This window comes from Penaeus japonicus, unplaced genomic scaffold (genome assembly GCF_977035675.1).
Source record: "Penaeus japonicus unplaced genomic scaffold, GWHDUDI00000001_assembly GWHDUDI00000040, whole genome shotgun sequence".
Taxonomy (NCBI): Eukaryota; Metazoa; Arthropoda; class Malacostraca; order Decapoda; family Penaeidae; genus Penaeus; species Penaeus japonicus.
This window is the reverse complement of record NW_028234442.1, coordinates 20,339,334-20,354,333: the sequence shown is the minus strand read 5'-3', so window position 1 is coordinate 20,354,333 and position 15,000 is coordinate 20,339,334. Positions and strand designations below refer to the sequence as shown.

General features: G+C 46.2%; 1 protein-coding gene across 6 annotated transcripts in view; it reads left to right on the top strand.

The window, feature by feature from the left end:
- Positions 1 to 15,000, top strand: part of LOC122262266 (uncharacterized) — a 456,008-nt gene that overhangs the window by 134,153 nt on the left and 306,855 nt on the right. Inside the window, exon 2 of one of the 6 annotated variants that reach the window (XM_086533850.1) lies at positions 2,221 to 2,419. The exons of the other annotated variants lie outside the window; for them this stretch is intronic. Coding sequence (XP_086389976.1) covers positions 2,221 to 2,229 — 9 coding nt within the window. The 3' untranslated portion in view covers positions 2,230 to 2,419. Of the gene's footprint in view, positions 1 to 2,220; positions 2,420 to 15,000 lie in introns of those variants that run through there. 6 annotated transcript variants of the gene reach the window in all.

The following is a 15,000-nucleotide window of genomic DNA, read 5'->3' as shown; positions in this document are numbered from 1 at the left end:
ATAGATAGATATATAGATATAAATATATATATATATATATATATATATATATATATATATATATATATATATGCTTATATATTAAAATAAAAAAATATATATGTATATATATATATATATATATATATATATATATATATATATATATATATATATATATTATGTATATATATGCATTATAAAGAAAATTTCTTTCTCTTTCTCACTTTCTCCTGCTCTGCTCCTGCCTCTACCATCCCTGTCTTCTTCATCTCCCTATCCCTTACTCCCTCCTCTCCCCCTCCCCCCCCACCCCCCACATTCCATTTGTAGCCTCCCAAGCGTTTCATTTCCCCGGTCCAGTTGCGAGAATCATTCCTTCCGCTGCGTTCCCCATGTGCAGCATCCATCTGCCTGACCCGAGGGTTCATTCCAACGTTTCCCCTTCTTCCCCTACCTCTCTCTCTCTCTCCCTATCCCTCTTCCCATCTCCCCCCTCTCCTCCTTTGCCTTTCCTTCCTTCCTTCCTTCCTTTCATTCGTTCCATTCGTCCTTCGTTCCTTCTCTGGCGGACCTAGCATTCCAGTCGTTCCGGTCGTTCCGGTCGTTCCGTGTTCCGGTGGAATGGGGATGGTTTGGATAAGCGAGGCGGGAATGAAGGGCAGAGAAGGATGTTTGTTTGTCGGTGGTGTTGTTGTTGTTGTTGCTGCTGCTGATGTTGTTTTCGGGATTGGGGTCGTTGAATATTTGTGTTGTGGTTGTGTTGCTTGTAGTTTTTGTCTTCGTGTTTGTCTTTTTTAAGGTCGTTGAATATTTTTTGTTTTATATTGTTGTTTATGTTTTATGATTTCCTTTTTTTCAAGATTGTTACTTTATTTAGTTTTATTTCTGTTAAGATTTTTTTTGGCGATTTTGTTCAATTATTCATTTTTTGTGCGTTTGTTTTTCTCTATATTTTTTCTTTTATTTGCTTTCTGATTCTAAGCGTTTTTCCCCGTCACTTTCTTTCCTCTCCTTCATTCCTTCTATTCCCCCATTCTCTTCTCTCTCTCTCTCTCTCTCTCTCTCTCTCTCTCTCTCTCTCTCTCTCTCTCTCTCTCTCTCTCTTTCTCTCCCCCTCCCTCTCTCTCTCTCCTTCTCTCCCTCTTCCTCTCTCTCTCTCTCTCTCTCTCTCTCTCTCTCTCTCTCTCTCTCTCTCTCTCTCTCTCTCTCTCTCTCTCTCTCTCTCTCACTCACCTCTCTTTTTTCCTCTCTCCCTTCACGCCTTTTGCTTGTCGAGCTTCGTGCCGTAAATTATTTAGATTGGGGGAAACACAATGATTTTTTTTGCCTTCTCTTCTTTTCCTCCTCTTCCTGTTTCCGTTACTTGTTCTTCCTATTTCATCTTTCATTTTTGGTTATTTTTTGTCGTTTGTCTTTTGTTTCTCTTCCCTTCTCCTCCTCCCTTCTTCCTACTCCACCCTCCTCCTCTCTTCTCTTCTTTTCCACTTCCTCTACCTTCCTCCATCCACCTCCTCCCCCCTTCTCCTTCACTTTCTTCATCCTCCTCCTCGTCCTCGTCCTCCTCTACCTCTTCCTCCACCCTCCTCCTCCTCCTCTTCCTCTCTTCCTCCACCCTCCTCCTCTTCCTCTCTTCCTCCACCCTCCTCCTCTTCCTCTCTTCATCCACCTCTCCTCTTCCTCTCTTCATCCACCTCTCCTCTTCCTCTCTTCATCCACCTCTCCTCTTCCTCTCTTCATCCACCTCTCCTCTTCCTCCTCTTCTTCTCTTCCTCCACCCTCCTCCTCTTCCTCTCTTCTCGAAAACATCTCACAGAACACGAAATTTAGACCGTGTGTCTGTCGGAATGAGTTGATGTTGTTTTCCCCGTTTCTCAGCGGAAGGGGGGGTGGGGGGATTTTATATGGTTTATTTATTTATTATTTTTTGTTTATTGGATGCGTTTTGTATTTCGACGGAATCTTGTTTGCTTTGCAGAGTGGTTGGTACTTTGCTTTTATTTATTTTTTCTTGTCTTTCTTTTTTTCTTTCTCTTCCTCTCCCTCTCCCTCTCCCTCTCCCTTCCGTCCTATTTTTATTTCCATTCGCTTCGGGGGCTGCTTGTAGCGGTGGTCTTTTTTTTTGTCCGTGGTTCAGTTCTTCTTGTTCGTTGGTGTTATATTGTTATTCCGATTCTTATAATTTAGTTAAGGTGTGTTTTGGTCGATGATTAACATTTTCTTTATCTCTTTTTTTCCCAGGTAAGCTGACGAAACGTGTGACTGACGGAGAGGGAGAAATACTGCCATTATGTAAGCCTTTTTGAAGTGTATTGTATATTGAATATCATTAAGTAATGTTTTAAAACCAGGTGGATATTATATTTGTAACGGTTTGATAGACATACAGACACACACAGAGGCATGCACACACTTTTATACACACACAAACACACACACACACACACACACACACACACACACACGAACGCAGATACAGAATATATGATATAAAATGTTCTATCGATGTGACCGTCTCACTCCAACACAAACAGACGAACTTCGCCCGGTCGAGTCAGGCGAAGCTGTCGTAAAAGCCATATATGTAGGGCCTTCGATCTACTGGCTATATCATTAGACTGGGAACAACCTCTTTGTGTCCATGTCTTTCTGTTTCTCTCTGTTTCTCTGTTTCTCTCGCTTGCTTTCTCTCTCTCTCTCTCTGTTTCTCTCGCTTGCTTTCTCTCTCTCTCTCTCTCTCTCTCTCTCTCTCTCTCTCTCTCTCTCTCTCTCTCTCTCTCTCTCTCTCTATATATATATATGTATGTATATATATTATGTGTTTATATATATATATATATATATATATATATATATATATATATATATATATATATATATCTTCATGATGATACATGTACAAACGTAGGCTCACAAAGAAAAATACAAACACGCACACTCACAAACGCATCAGGCACACATATACACACTCACACGCCCTCTATTGGGGCACGCTAGAATGGCAACTCGGTCGACGAGTGCCATTTGCTCTCTCTCTCTCTCTCTCTCTCTCTCTCTCTCTCTCTCTCTCTCTCTCTCTCTCTCTCTCTCTCTCTCTCTCTCTCTCTCTCTCTCTCTCTCTCTCTCTCTGGCACTGGAAGTCAAGAGGAAGAAAATGAGACTTCAACCCCCTGACCCCACACCCGACCCCCCTCACTCCTTTTCTATCCCCCCTCTCCCTTCCCCCCTGGTGTGTGCAAACCGGGCACTCAGAACATGCCTCTTAAGTGGAAAATCAGAGTGGCTACCAAACGAGACCGAACGAGCGAGCATTAAAGTGAAAAAGAAAAAAACGGAAGAAAAAAAAAAAGGAATCAGAATCGGAATCGGACACGTGACTGGATACATCAATGGCCCCGATTAAGTGAATGTGAGACTCGTTTATGTTGAGTGAATACATGCAACATCAAGCCGGATCATTACGCACGCGGATAAGGGAACAGAGGCGTCGGATTAGACACTGAAAAGAGGAGAGGGAAGAGGACATGGGGACAGAAGTGACATATATATGTATATATATTTGTGTATATATGTATATATATATAATATATATATATATATATATATATAGTGTGTGTGTGTGTGTGTGTGTGCGTGTGTGTGTATGTGTGTGTGTGTGTACGTGTATGTGTACGTATACGTGAACGTGTACATGTACGTGTACGTATACGTGTACGTGTACGTGTAACAGTGTGTATATATATATATATATATACCTACGTACCTGTACATTTAGAAACTCGAGACACATACAACACCCAACAACATCTCCCTCGCTGCATAATGATCGCAGGTAAGTCGCAGTGTCCGGCGTGCCCCGGTTACCTGGAGATGAACCGGGCACGAGGTCAGGGTCGCCCGGTGCGAGGCACGAGGAAGCTGGTCCACTCGCTCAACTCGCTCGATGCCCGCCCTGCGAAATGCCAAGGCGAGTGGTGAGTGTGTGTTTTTTTCGTGTGTGTGTTTTTTTTTTAGATTCATTAATGCACATGTATATTTATTTTTTTTGTGTGTGGTGGTCTTTTGTAAAGTTTGTGTTGGTGAAGGTTGATTTGGTGTGTGAGCGTGTGTGTGTGGGTAAGAGAGAGAGAGGAAGGGAGGAAGAGAGAGAGAGAGAGAGAGAGAGAGAGAGAGAGAGAGAGAGAGAGAGAGAGAGAGAGAGAGAGAGAGAGAGAGATGATAAATAATATAGAAAACAGAGAGAGAGAGAGAGAGAGTAAAAAAAAAAAAGACAAAGGAAGACAGAAACCCCCTCAAAAGCCCTCCCCTCCCCCCCCCCCCAAAAAAAAAGTAAAAAGGGAGCGTCGTCTCTTTCTTTGAGACACAGCAAGCCAAGAGAAATTGGCCAAGGTGGGGCTGGGGCTTCTTTGATTCGCACTGGCTTTGAGGTTCCAAGACAGTTGCCGGAACAATCTTGGGTCTGGAGTTCGGGATTTGAAGACAGGAGGGGGGAGGGAGGGAGGGAGGGAAGGAAGGAGGGAGGGCGGGGGAGAGGGGGAGAGGGAGGGATTTGAACACAGGAGGGGAGAGAGGGAGAGGGAGGGGGAGAGAGAGAGAGAGAAAGAAGGAAGAAGGGAAGGAAGTAAAGAATAAAGAAGAGGAGAGGATGGGCAGGAGGATGAAAAGGAGAATTAAAGAGGAAGAAGGAAATGGAGGAAGGAGTAAGATAAAGAGAGAAGAGAAAAAGAGGAGGAATAAAGATACTAGAATAAAGGGGAGGAATGGGAGGAAATGGCGTAGAGGGGGAGAATAGAGAAGGAATGGAGGATTAGGAAAGGATCAGAGAAGGGGAGATGGTTAGTCACTTACTCCTACGAAGAGAGAGAAAGAGAGACGCATTGAGAAAGAGCATGAGAGAGACATCCACCAGAAACACGAAGTGGAGAATAAGAGACAGAGACAAAGCGGAGGAAGAGCACAAGAGACACCGACTGGAAACAAGATCAAAACAAATGAAAAATTTCGCCTCGAGATATCCAGGTTCCGAGTGACAAGGACCTCCGGTCGCACCACGGGATTCTTAATGAGCTTACACTAAAGAGATGATTTGGACCCCCCCCACCCCCTCCCACCCCCACACACTGCTTTCCCTTTTTTTCCTTACCCTGCTCCCCCTCTTCCTTCGTTCCCTTTCTTTTTTCCTCTTCGCCCTTCTCCTCCGTCTTCTCCTTGTTCTTTCCTCTCCGCTTATTCTCGCATCCTTCTTTCTTTCCCATCCTCTACCCCCTCCTCTTCTGTCTCTTTTCCCTCTCATCCTTTTCCTCTTCCTCTGTCTCTTTTTCGCCTCCTCCTATTCCCTCTCCCTCCTCTTCCTCCTCCACCCGTTCCCCTCACCCCCTCTTCCTCTTCCTCCCCTCCCCCCCCTCTTGCAGCATTGGACCAATCGCGGCCGTAATTCAATTGCCGGTAGCCAATTAAATCCCGGCTTTCGTTGCCACCCCCCACCCGCCCCCCCCTTTATTCCTTTTAATGCGGCTGAGGTGCTGAGTTTTTAGGAGGGGGGCGTTTTGCATGTTCTTCACTTTTTTCTTTGTTTTGTTGTTGTTGCTGTTGTGTTTCTCTCTCTTTTGGTACGTTTAAATGTGAATGTCTATGCTTTTCTGTTTCATTTTTTTTTCTTTCTTTCATCTTACTCTTTCTCTTGCTGTCTCTCTCTATCTCTCCCTCCCTCCCTCCCTCCCTCCTTCCTTCCTTCCTTCCCCCACCCTCCCTCTCTCTCTCTCTCTTTCACTCTCTCTCCCTCTCTCTCCCTCTCTCTCCCTTCCTCTCTTTCTCTCTCTCTGACAGACAACATTTTGCCAACGAGAAAAAAAAAGAGATACGTAGTAATTTGGCCGGCGGTTCTTATCTCGCTCTTGTACACACACCGTGATGGGCTAGTTTTGCCTCTGAAGAAAGTTCGACAGATAGTGTGGTGTGTTGTGCAACTTTGTGTTCCACTTCCTCTATTGCTTTTGTGAAAGGGAGAGTGGGAGGGAGGGAGAGTTGCAAGAAGGCAAGATAGAGCAAGTTGGAGAGGAAGAGGGAGGGTTGGGGAGAGAGAGGGAGGGAGATGGAGAGGGTGAGGGGGTAGAGAGAGGGAGAGGGAGAGAGGGAGGGAGGGGGCTTTGTAGATGAATGGACTGAAGGAAGGAAAGAAGGTTGAAGAAAGGGAGGTAGGAAGATAGGAAGGGAACCGAGGAGAAAGAAGTAAGAGTGGGAGGGAGATTAGTTATTTGGAGGAAAGAGGGGGAAGAGTGAAGGAAGAGAAAGATAAGATAAGAAACGAAAAGAGAATAAAGAGAAAGAGAGAGAAATAGAGATCCCAAGGAAGAAGAAAAAAAGAAAAAAACACGAGGAAATAACAAAGATAAGGATAATAATGACAAAGATGACAAGGATAATAATGACAAAGATGACAAGGATAATAACAACAACAACATTAATGATAACAAAAAAGATAATGATGACAAAACCAGTGACGATAATGACGATGATGTCACCGTTATCAATGACAATGATAAACTCTCAGACTCAGCCAAGAAAGAAGAAAATAAAGAAGAAGAGAAGAGAAAGAACGAAGAGAGAGAAAGAGGTGCATTAAAAATTGCCAGATTCAGTTCAGGGAAAAAGATTCAGATCTGAGATGATATTTATCTTCTCGCCTTCCGGAAGATGGGAAGCTGCGTTCGGATGGCGAGATGGTGAGGGGTATGGTGAGGGTTTAGAAGGCAAAGGGAGTTTGGGGAGGTTATGATGGGTATAGTGAGGTGGATGAGAGTTTGAGGAGGAGATAGTGAGGGGTGAGAGTTCGGAGAGAGTATGGTGAGGTGGGTGAGAGTTTGGGGAGGTAGTGAGAGGTATGGTGGTGGAGTGGAGGCAAGGGAGGATGTGGATAGGGTGATGATGAGGGGGAGGGGTATAGTGGTGATAGTGTGGTTTGATATAGGGAGCATAAGAGGAGTGTAGTGAACACCGAATGAGGAAATAGTGTATTTCACATGACGATATAGTATGTGGATGGAATGACGAAATGGTGATGATAGAGGAATATTTGTTGTGCATATTTAATGAAAGTATAGTGAGTAGAAGAATATGGTGGGTATGGTACGAGGCTAGAGTGAGGATTAATGAGTATATGGTGTGGATAGGGAAAAGAAAATGAAAAGAGGGGATTGTTTTTTATAGGGAAAGGAACGAGAGTCAATTTTCAGATTTTAAGGGGGTGGGGGGGTGAGTAGTCGAGGGATGGGGGGGGCGAGCACCCCTTCCTGTCGTAAAAGTCTGGTCGTTTAATCAAGCCAGACGGAGGAAAAGGGGGGAAAATGGAGAGAAGAAAGGGGATTCGAGAGGGAGAGGGAGGGAGGGAGGGGAGGGGGAGAGAGGGAAGGAGGAAGGGAGAGACAGGGAAGGAGGGAGGGAGAAGAAGGGAGTGAGGGAGGGAGAAGAAGGGAGTGAGGGAAGGTGGAGAGAGAGAGAGAGAGAGAGAGAGAGAGAATAGAGAGAAGGGAGAACAACAACAACAAGGGAGATGATAAAACACGAGTAACGGAACGAGGGAGATGATACCCGCCGACTTGATTAGAAGCAGAGTGACGATAACAGGAGCCGGGGTCATTGAGGGAGGAAATGATCACGTGATTAACCCGCGGCGGCGCTCCGTCTCGGCCGCTCTCGTAATGGCGCTAATCATAATTAAGATCCTTCGATTGGGATCGGCTTTGGGATAGGGGGAAGGGGGGAGGGGGTTAGGAAGCATGGATTAAAAAAAAAAAAAAGGCGGGGGGAGGTAGACTGTTTTACCTACCGACGCACACACACACACACACACACACACACACACACACACACACACACACACACACACACACACACACACACACACACACACACACACACACACACACACAGACACACTCAGAGAAAACGTCACAGACAGACAGACAGACAGATAGATAAGAAGCCCTATATTTATCGAGGCTAATGGCGGTCCCCTTTCGTCAACAAACACCGATTCAGTAGGAAGTGGCTTTGGCTTTTCTTTGAAGCGTGAGGCAGTGATGTACGTGTGTTTGTTCGTGCGCCGCGCCGAGAAAGCACTAATCGCCTTGTGGGTTGTTGAGAGGGGGAGGGGGAGAGGGTGGGAGGAGGGAGGGAGGGAGGGAAATGGGTATTGGTGATATTGGGGGTGAGGTTGTATATTGATATTCGTCTCTTTCTTCCTCCCTCTCTCTTCTCTTTTTATATCTCTTTTTTCTCTCTCTCTCTCTTCTCTTTCTTCTCTCTCTTGTCTCTCTTCACTCTCTTCCTCTATTCCCCCTCTCTCTCTATTTCTCTATCTTTCTCTCTCTCTCTCACTCTCTCTCACTCTTTTTCTCTCTCTCTTTCTCTTCCTTGCTTGCAACCCCCCCCCTTTATGAAAGAGAGAAAGAGAAAGATAGAAGGAGAGAGGACAAGGACAAAAGAACAGAAAACAAAAGAGAGAACACAAATACAAAAGTGAAACGAAAATATCCACAAATACCGAACGCCACCTCAGCTAAAACAAACCCCACCCGACCCACCCACCTACTCGCCCGCCCAACCCACCCACTTACTTGCCCATCTACTCGCCCATCCAACCCACCCACCTACACACCCACCCAACCCACCAACCCCACATACCTACTCGCCCACCCATCTAACCCACCCAACCCACCCACCTACTCGCTCACCCACCCACCTACTCACCCAACCCACCCACCAACCCACCTACCCATCTACCCAATCCACCCACCTACTCGCTCACCCACCCACCTACTCGCCCAACCCACCCATATACCCACCCACCTACACACCCACCTACTCGCTCACCCAACCCACCCACATACCCACCCACCTACTCGCCCACCCAACCCACTCACCTACCCGCCCACCTAACCAACCCAACCCACCTACCCCCACCTCTACCCGCAGACTTACCCAAGGAACCCCCGCAAAGGTAACACCTGGGCGGAAGTCTTACGTGTTTTCCCCCGTGCTGTCCAAGTGGGTCTCGAGGCTTCATTAGGCCGAGTGTTTATGCGCCGGGGGTGTGGGGGGTGGGGGGTGGGGGGTTAGGAACATCTTGTGGGAGGGGGGAGGGGTTAGGCACATCTTGTGGGAGGGGTGGTGTGGGGTGGGGTGTGGTGGGGGGGGGTAGGAACATCTTGTGGGAGGGAGGGGGTGGGAAGGGAGGGGAAATTTGGAGAGGGAGACGGGAGGAAAGGGGGAGGAGGAGGATTTAGGGGGAAAGTGGGGAGGGGTTTGTAATGTTTGTGTGGGGGTCGGGGAAGAAGTGGAAAAAGGGGGGGGGGAAGAATAAGAAGAAAGGGGGCGAATGGGATTGAAGGGAAGAGAGGGGAAGGGAATAGATAAAGAAAAGGGGACGAAAGGGAGGGAAACAGTGTTTGTGAAGGGGGAGGGGGGGGGCGGAGTGGGCTTGGGCGAGGGGGATGGGGGGGGGAAGGGTTATATCCGAGTGTGTTTGCCAGTCCCCTCTCACGGTGTTTACATTCGATTTACGGAGGATAATGTTGGCTATTATTTCTCTATTTCTCTCTCTCTCTCTTTCTCTTTCGTTCTCGTGTTCCTTGTGTTCTCTTCTATGTTTGTTTTCTTTTCTTTATTTATTTATCTATTTATTTATTTGAGAAGAGAATCTTTCGTATTTTTTGTTCGTTCTTAATTTTCTTGTTTGTTCGTTCTCTTTCTGTTGTTTATGATTTTTATTCTTTGTATTGTTTTTTTCCATTTCTTGTTTTTTGGGTAATACGAATATTATTGTTATTATTATTATTATTATTATTATCATTATTTTTTGGTAATGATGATAATGTTTGTTATTATTATCATTATTATTAGTGATAGTAGTAGTAGTAGTAATTGTAGTAGTACTAATATTCGTTGTTATTGTCGTTGTTGTTACTATTAATCTTTATAGTTATTAGTGTCATAGTTATTGCAACGGTCATTTGGCATAATTTCAAAATCAAACCAACATTTCTCCCTCCCTCCATTCCTTTCTCCCTCTTCTAAAGCCCATCCTATCCCCTCTTTACCCCCCCCCCAAAAAAAAAAAAAAAAAATCTAAATACCGTTTAAAAAATATTCAAGTGAAACTGCATGTATCCTGGCTACTACATGCGCACATTCCTCCTTGTCGCTCCTTTGATCTGACACTGTGCTATTGTGTGCTCCACTCAGGTGTTGATGGTGATCTGGCGACAGTGCTCTCGCTCTCTCTCTCGTTCTCTTTCTCGATTTCTCTTTCTCTTTCTCTCTCTCTCTTTCTCTTTCTTTTTTCCTTCTCTCTCTTTCTTTCTTTCTTTCTCTCTTTCTCTCTCTCTCTCTTTTCTTTCTCTTTCTCTTTCTTTCTCTCTCTCTCTCTCTCTCTCTCTCTCTCTCTCTCTCTCTCTCTCTCTCTCTCTCTCTCTCTCTCTCTCTCTCTCTCTCTCTCTCTCTCTCTCTCTCTCTCTCTCGCTCGACGTTTCTCTTGTTCTGTGTGTGTGTGTGTATGTATGTATGTGTGTGCTTCGGTTAGATTGGATCTGATATTGTATGCTGTGCTTGTTCTGATTTTCATAAAATGCTGTTGGAATTTTTGTTTATTTATTGTTTTTAATATCCGGTGTGTATGTTGTGTGCGAGTTTCTCTCTCTCTCTCTCTCTCTCTCTCTCTCTCTCTCTCTCTCTCTCTCACACACACACACACACAATCACAATCAGACACAGCTAAATATTGATATAGAGAGAAATATAATATTGTGTATTCACTTATTCATTATTTTGTTATGGCTTTAGTCTACTCATAATTTATTTACCAAATTAATCACGGTTTCCATAATACACATAAGCCTCTTTTTTCCGGCGCTCCATTTTCCATATGAAATTAACCGTTTTAAAATGTTTCGATAATTTTTCTCATAAAGGTGTTATCTGCCTGTTTTTTTTTTTTTTTTTTGTGCTGGATTCGTGGTTCATTAAGATATTAATTTTGCGAATTGCTGAGATTATAATTAAAGTGATTAGGATTCATATAAATTATTATACATTTTTCCCCCAACGGTTCATTTGCGTTTATTAGATCTAGTTGTGTTTATGTTTTTTTTTTTTATTGGTATGATTGGTATTTTTATTATGAATAGTTTATTGTTATTGATTGTAATGTAATTGTTGTTGATTGCTGTGTCGTCGTCATCATCGTCATCATCATAATCACCATCACCACAACACCACCATCATCATTATCATCACTTCGTCATAATCATCATCACCATCATTATCATCATCAATCATCATCATCACCACCACTACCACCATCATCATCATCATATTCTCACAATCTTCATCAATATTACCCATTTGCATAAGTTATCGCAATTTTTACGTAAAAAAAAAAATATATAATATTATTTCAAGGTACCACAGGCCAGCCTAGCATAAACAGCTTTGCATATTGTTATTTCTCATACTTTTTTATGAAGGGTAGGATGGGGGGAGGGGATGGAGGGGGAGGGGGAGGGAGCGAGGGTTTGACGTAAAAATAAATTTATGCTAATTTTGAAGGGAAATCCATGTTCTTGCCTGAAGGCGGTGGGGGGAGGGGGGAGGGGGGGCAGGTTGAGGCCTAAAGTTCCCATGGGGGGAGGGGGTGTCTGTCTGCTGAAGGGGAGGGGGGGTAAGAGGAAGAGGGAGTATCTAGTCATTTTAAGGGTGGAGGGGTGTTAACTTTTTTTTTTTTTTTCCATTCTTGTTGCTGAAGCGCAGGTGAGTGTCGATGGTCTATGATTTTTTTTTTATTTCTCTCTCTCTCTCTCTCTCTCTCTCTCTCTCTCTCTCTCTCTCTCTCTCTCTCTCTCTCTCTCTCTCCCCTCTCTCTCTTTCTCTTTCTCTTTCTCTTTCTCTTTCTCTCTCTTTCCCTCTCTTTCTCTCTTTAAGGGTGAGGGTGGGGGAATGAGAGTAATGGAGGGGAGTTAAGAGTAAAGGGAAGGAGGAGGAGAAGGAAGGGAGGGAGCAAGAAGAGAGGGGAAGAGAAGGAAGGGAGGGAGCAAGAAGAGAGGGGAAGAGAAGGAAGGGAGGGAACAAGAAGAGAGGGGAAGAGAAGGAAGGGAGGGAGCAAGAAGAGGGGTTAAGGGGGAGCAAGAAGAGAGGGGAAGAGAGGTAAGGGGGGGGAGCAAGAAGAGAGGGGAAGAGAAGGAAGGGAGGGAGCAAGAAGAGAGGGGAAAAGGGGGAGGGGGGGAGCAAGAAGAGAGGGGAAAAGGGGGAGGGGGGGAGTGTGCAGGCATTTCGGGCATCCGACTCGAGCGGGAGCGAAGTGGCCGTTAACGCGAGGGGAAGTCCGGACATTCATTCGGTCGCGGCGTCGGTAAATCCGGTTGGGAATCCGATGGGGAGGGGAGGGGAGGGGAGAAGAGGAGAAGGGGGAGGGGAGGAGGGGGAGAGGGGGGAAGGGAGGATGGGGCTTTGGGAAGGGGAGGAGGGGGAGAAGGGGCTGCGGGGGAGGGGAGGAGAGGGAAAAGGGGCTGTGGGGAAGGGAAAGAGGGGGCTTTGTGAAGGGGAGGAGTGGGAGAAGGGTCTGAGGGAAGGGAGGAGGGGGAGAGGGGGCTGAGGGAAGGGGGGAAGGGGAGTAGTAGAGAGGGAGGGGTAATGAGTCGGTGCGGAGGAAGGTGGGGACAAATTGGTTATGGGGGAGGGAGGGGGAGGGGAGTTGAGGGATGGAAGGCGAAGGGGTAGAATGAGCAAGAGGGGATTGTAGAGGAATAAGGAGGGAGGGAGAGAGTTGGATGGAAAAGGGTATAAGGGGGATGGAGAAGAAGAGAAGGAAGAAAGAAGAGGAAGAGTAGAAGGATAAATAAGAGGGAAATGAGAGAGAGAGAGAGAGAGAGAGAGAGAGAGAGAGAGAGAGAGAGAGAGAGAGAGAGAGAGGGGGGGGGGAGGCGGTTACTGGGTGAGGGATACGGGTAGAGGATGGGTGTATAGAGGCGTGACTTAACGTCTTCATTCTCTCCTTGAGTCCCCTCAGAATGTCAGCAAAATACCCTCGAGGGCGTCTTGTGGTCTCCGTGTTGACGGGGCGGATATTACGGTCTTTCTCCTCTCTCTCTCTCTCTCTCTCTCTCTCTCTCTCTCTCTCTCTCTCTCTCTCTCTCTCTCTCTCTCTCTCTCTCTCTCTCTCTCTCTCTCTCTCTCTCTCTTTCTCTCCCCCTCTCTCTCTCTCTCTCTATCTATCTATCTATCTATCTATCTATCTATCTATCAATCAATCAATCTTTCTCTCTCTCCCTCCCTCTCTCCCCTCCCTCCTCTCTTCTCTTTTTCCCCTTTCTTTTGATCGGCCTTTCATTTGTAGTGAAATGAAATATGCATGGATGTTTCTCGAAGTTTGGGCGAAGAGGTGGTCTTGATGCTCTCGAAATTGCCTTGTCAATGGCTTTTCGTTTTTCGTTTTCGCCTCGGCTGTGGGAGTATCGTATGTCAGCGTCTTTTTATTGTTTTATTGAATGCGTTTTCCTTTTTTGTTTAGCTTGAAGTCAGAATGATTCGCAGAGAGAGAATGAAAATTAAAGAATGAGAGAAAGAAAGAAAGTAAGTAACATACAGACAGAACATTTAACAAGAGGGGGAAAAAAACAAGTGACCAGTTACTGCCTGCTCCGAAGTAAATTCAAAGAACATTAAACTTCTCCTTGTCTCTCCTCAACCTCCCCACCTCTACCCCCCCTACCCGAACCCCCTACCCGAACCCCCATCCCGACCCTCACATGAAAAGACACACCTGTCGCTCGAATCTCATTGTTTGTATCGGAAATAAAGCTTGGACAGGTGGTGCCGCGGGTCTTCTGCCCCCAAGCATCTCCCTCTCTCCTCCTCTTTTCTCTTTCTCTTCTCTTTCTCTCCCTCTCCATCACTCCTCCTTCCCTCTCTCTTCTTTCTCTCTCTCTTTTTCTTCTCCTTCCTTCTCTCTTCTTTCCCTTTCTGTTCCTCTTCATCACTCTTCCTTCCTTCTCTTTTCTTTTTCTCTCTCTCTCTTCCTCTCCATCTACCCTCCTTCCCTCTCTGTCCCTTCTTCATCTCTCCCCCTCTCCCTTTCCTTCTCTCCCCTCTCTTCCTCTTCCTCTCCCCATCTCTCCCCTCCCCTCTGTCTCCCTCTCTCTTCCTTCCCATCTCCCCCCATCTCTCCCCATCTCTCCTCCTCTGTCTCCCTCTCTCTCCCCTCTCTCCCCCCTCTCTCCCCTCTTTTCCTCTCCCCTCTCTCCCCCCTCTCTCTCCCCCAACGCGCGCGACCAGCCGAGACTTAAAACGAGAAGCCGCCGCAAACCCCGAGTCATTTTCAAACGCGCTCCAAGAACCTACTTGCGGCCGGCCAGTCGTAAAGGTTTTGCGGCGCCCACCACGTGAGAGACAGAGGGGCAGCAATGGCCAGCGATTCGGACGAGAATAGCGATGCGGGTGGGGGGGATGGGCGGGGGGGAAGAGGGAGGGAGGGAGGTTAGAGGAGAAGGGAGAGAGGGGGGAGATAGGGAAGGGAGAGGAGAGGAGGGGAGATAGGGAAGGGAAGGGAGGGGAGGGGAGAAAGAGAAGGGAAGGGAGGGGGGGAGGAGGCAGAAAGGAGAGAGAGAGACAGTCAGAGAAAGGGGGGGGATAGGAGAAAAGGATAAGGAGGGAAGAGAGACACAGAGAGACACAGAAACAGAGAGATTTGAAAAAAAGAGAGAGAGAAAGAGCGAGAGATCTTTTTTTTTTCAGGCTCGCTTCTTTAATGGGGAGGAATGAGATGGCATCCTGCGATCTATTTGTCCCGCGAAGAAGATGCTCTAAATTGTGTTGATAATTAGACACTTGGCATTTTCAGGCTCGAAGTCGAGTGGCGGTAAAGAGGGAGACTTACCAAAGAGGAAGGGGGAAACCGGGAGGAAAGAGGAGGGGGAGAGGGAGGGAGAGTAAGGAAAGAAGAAGAAGAAGGAAATAAAGAAAGAAAGAAAG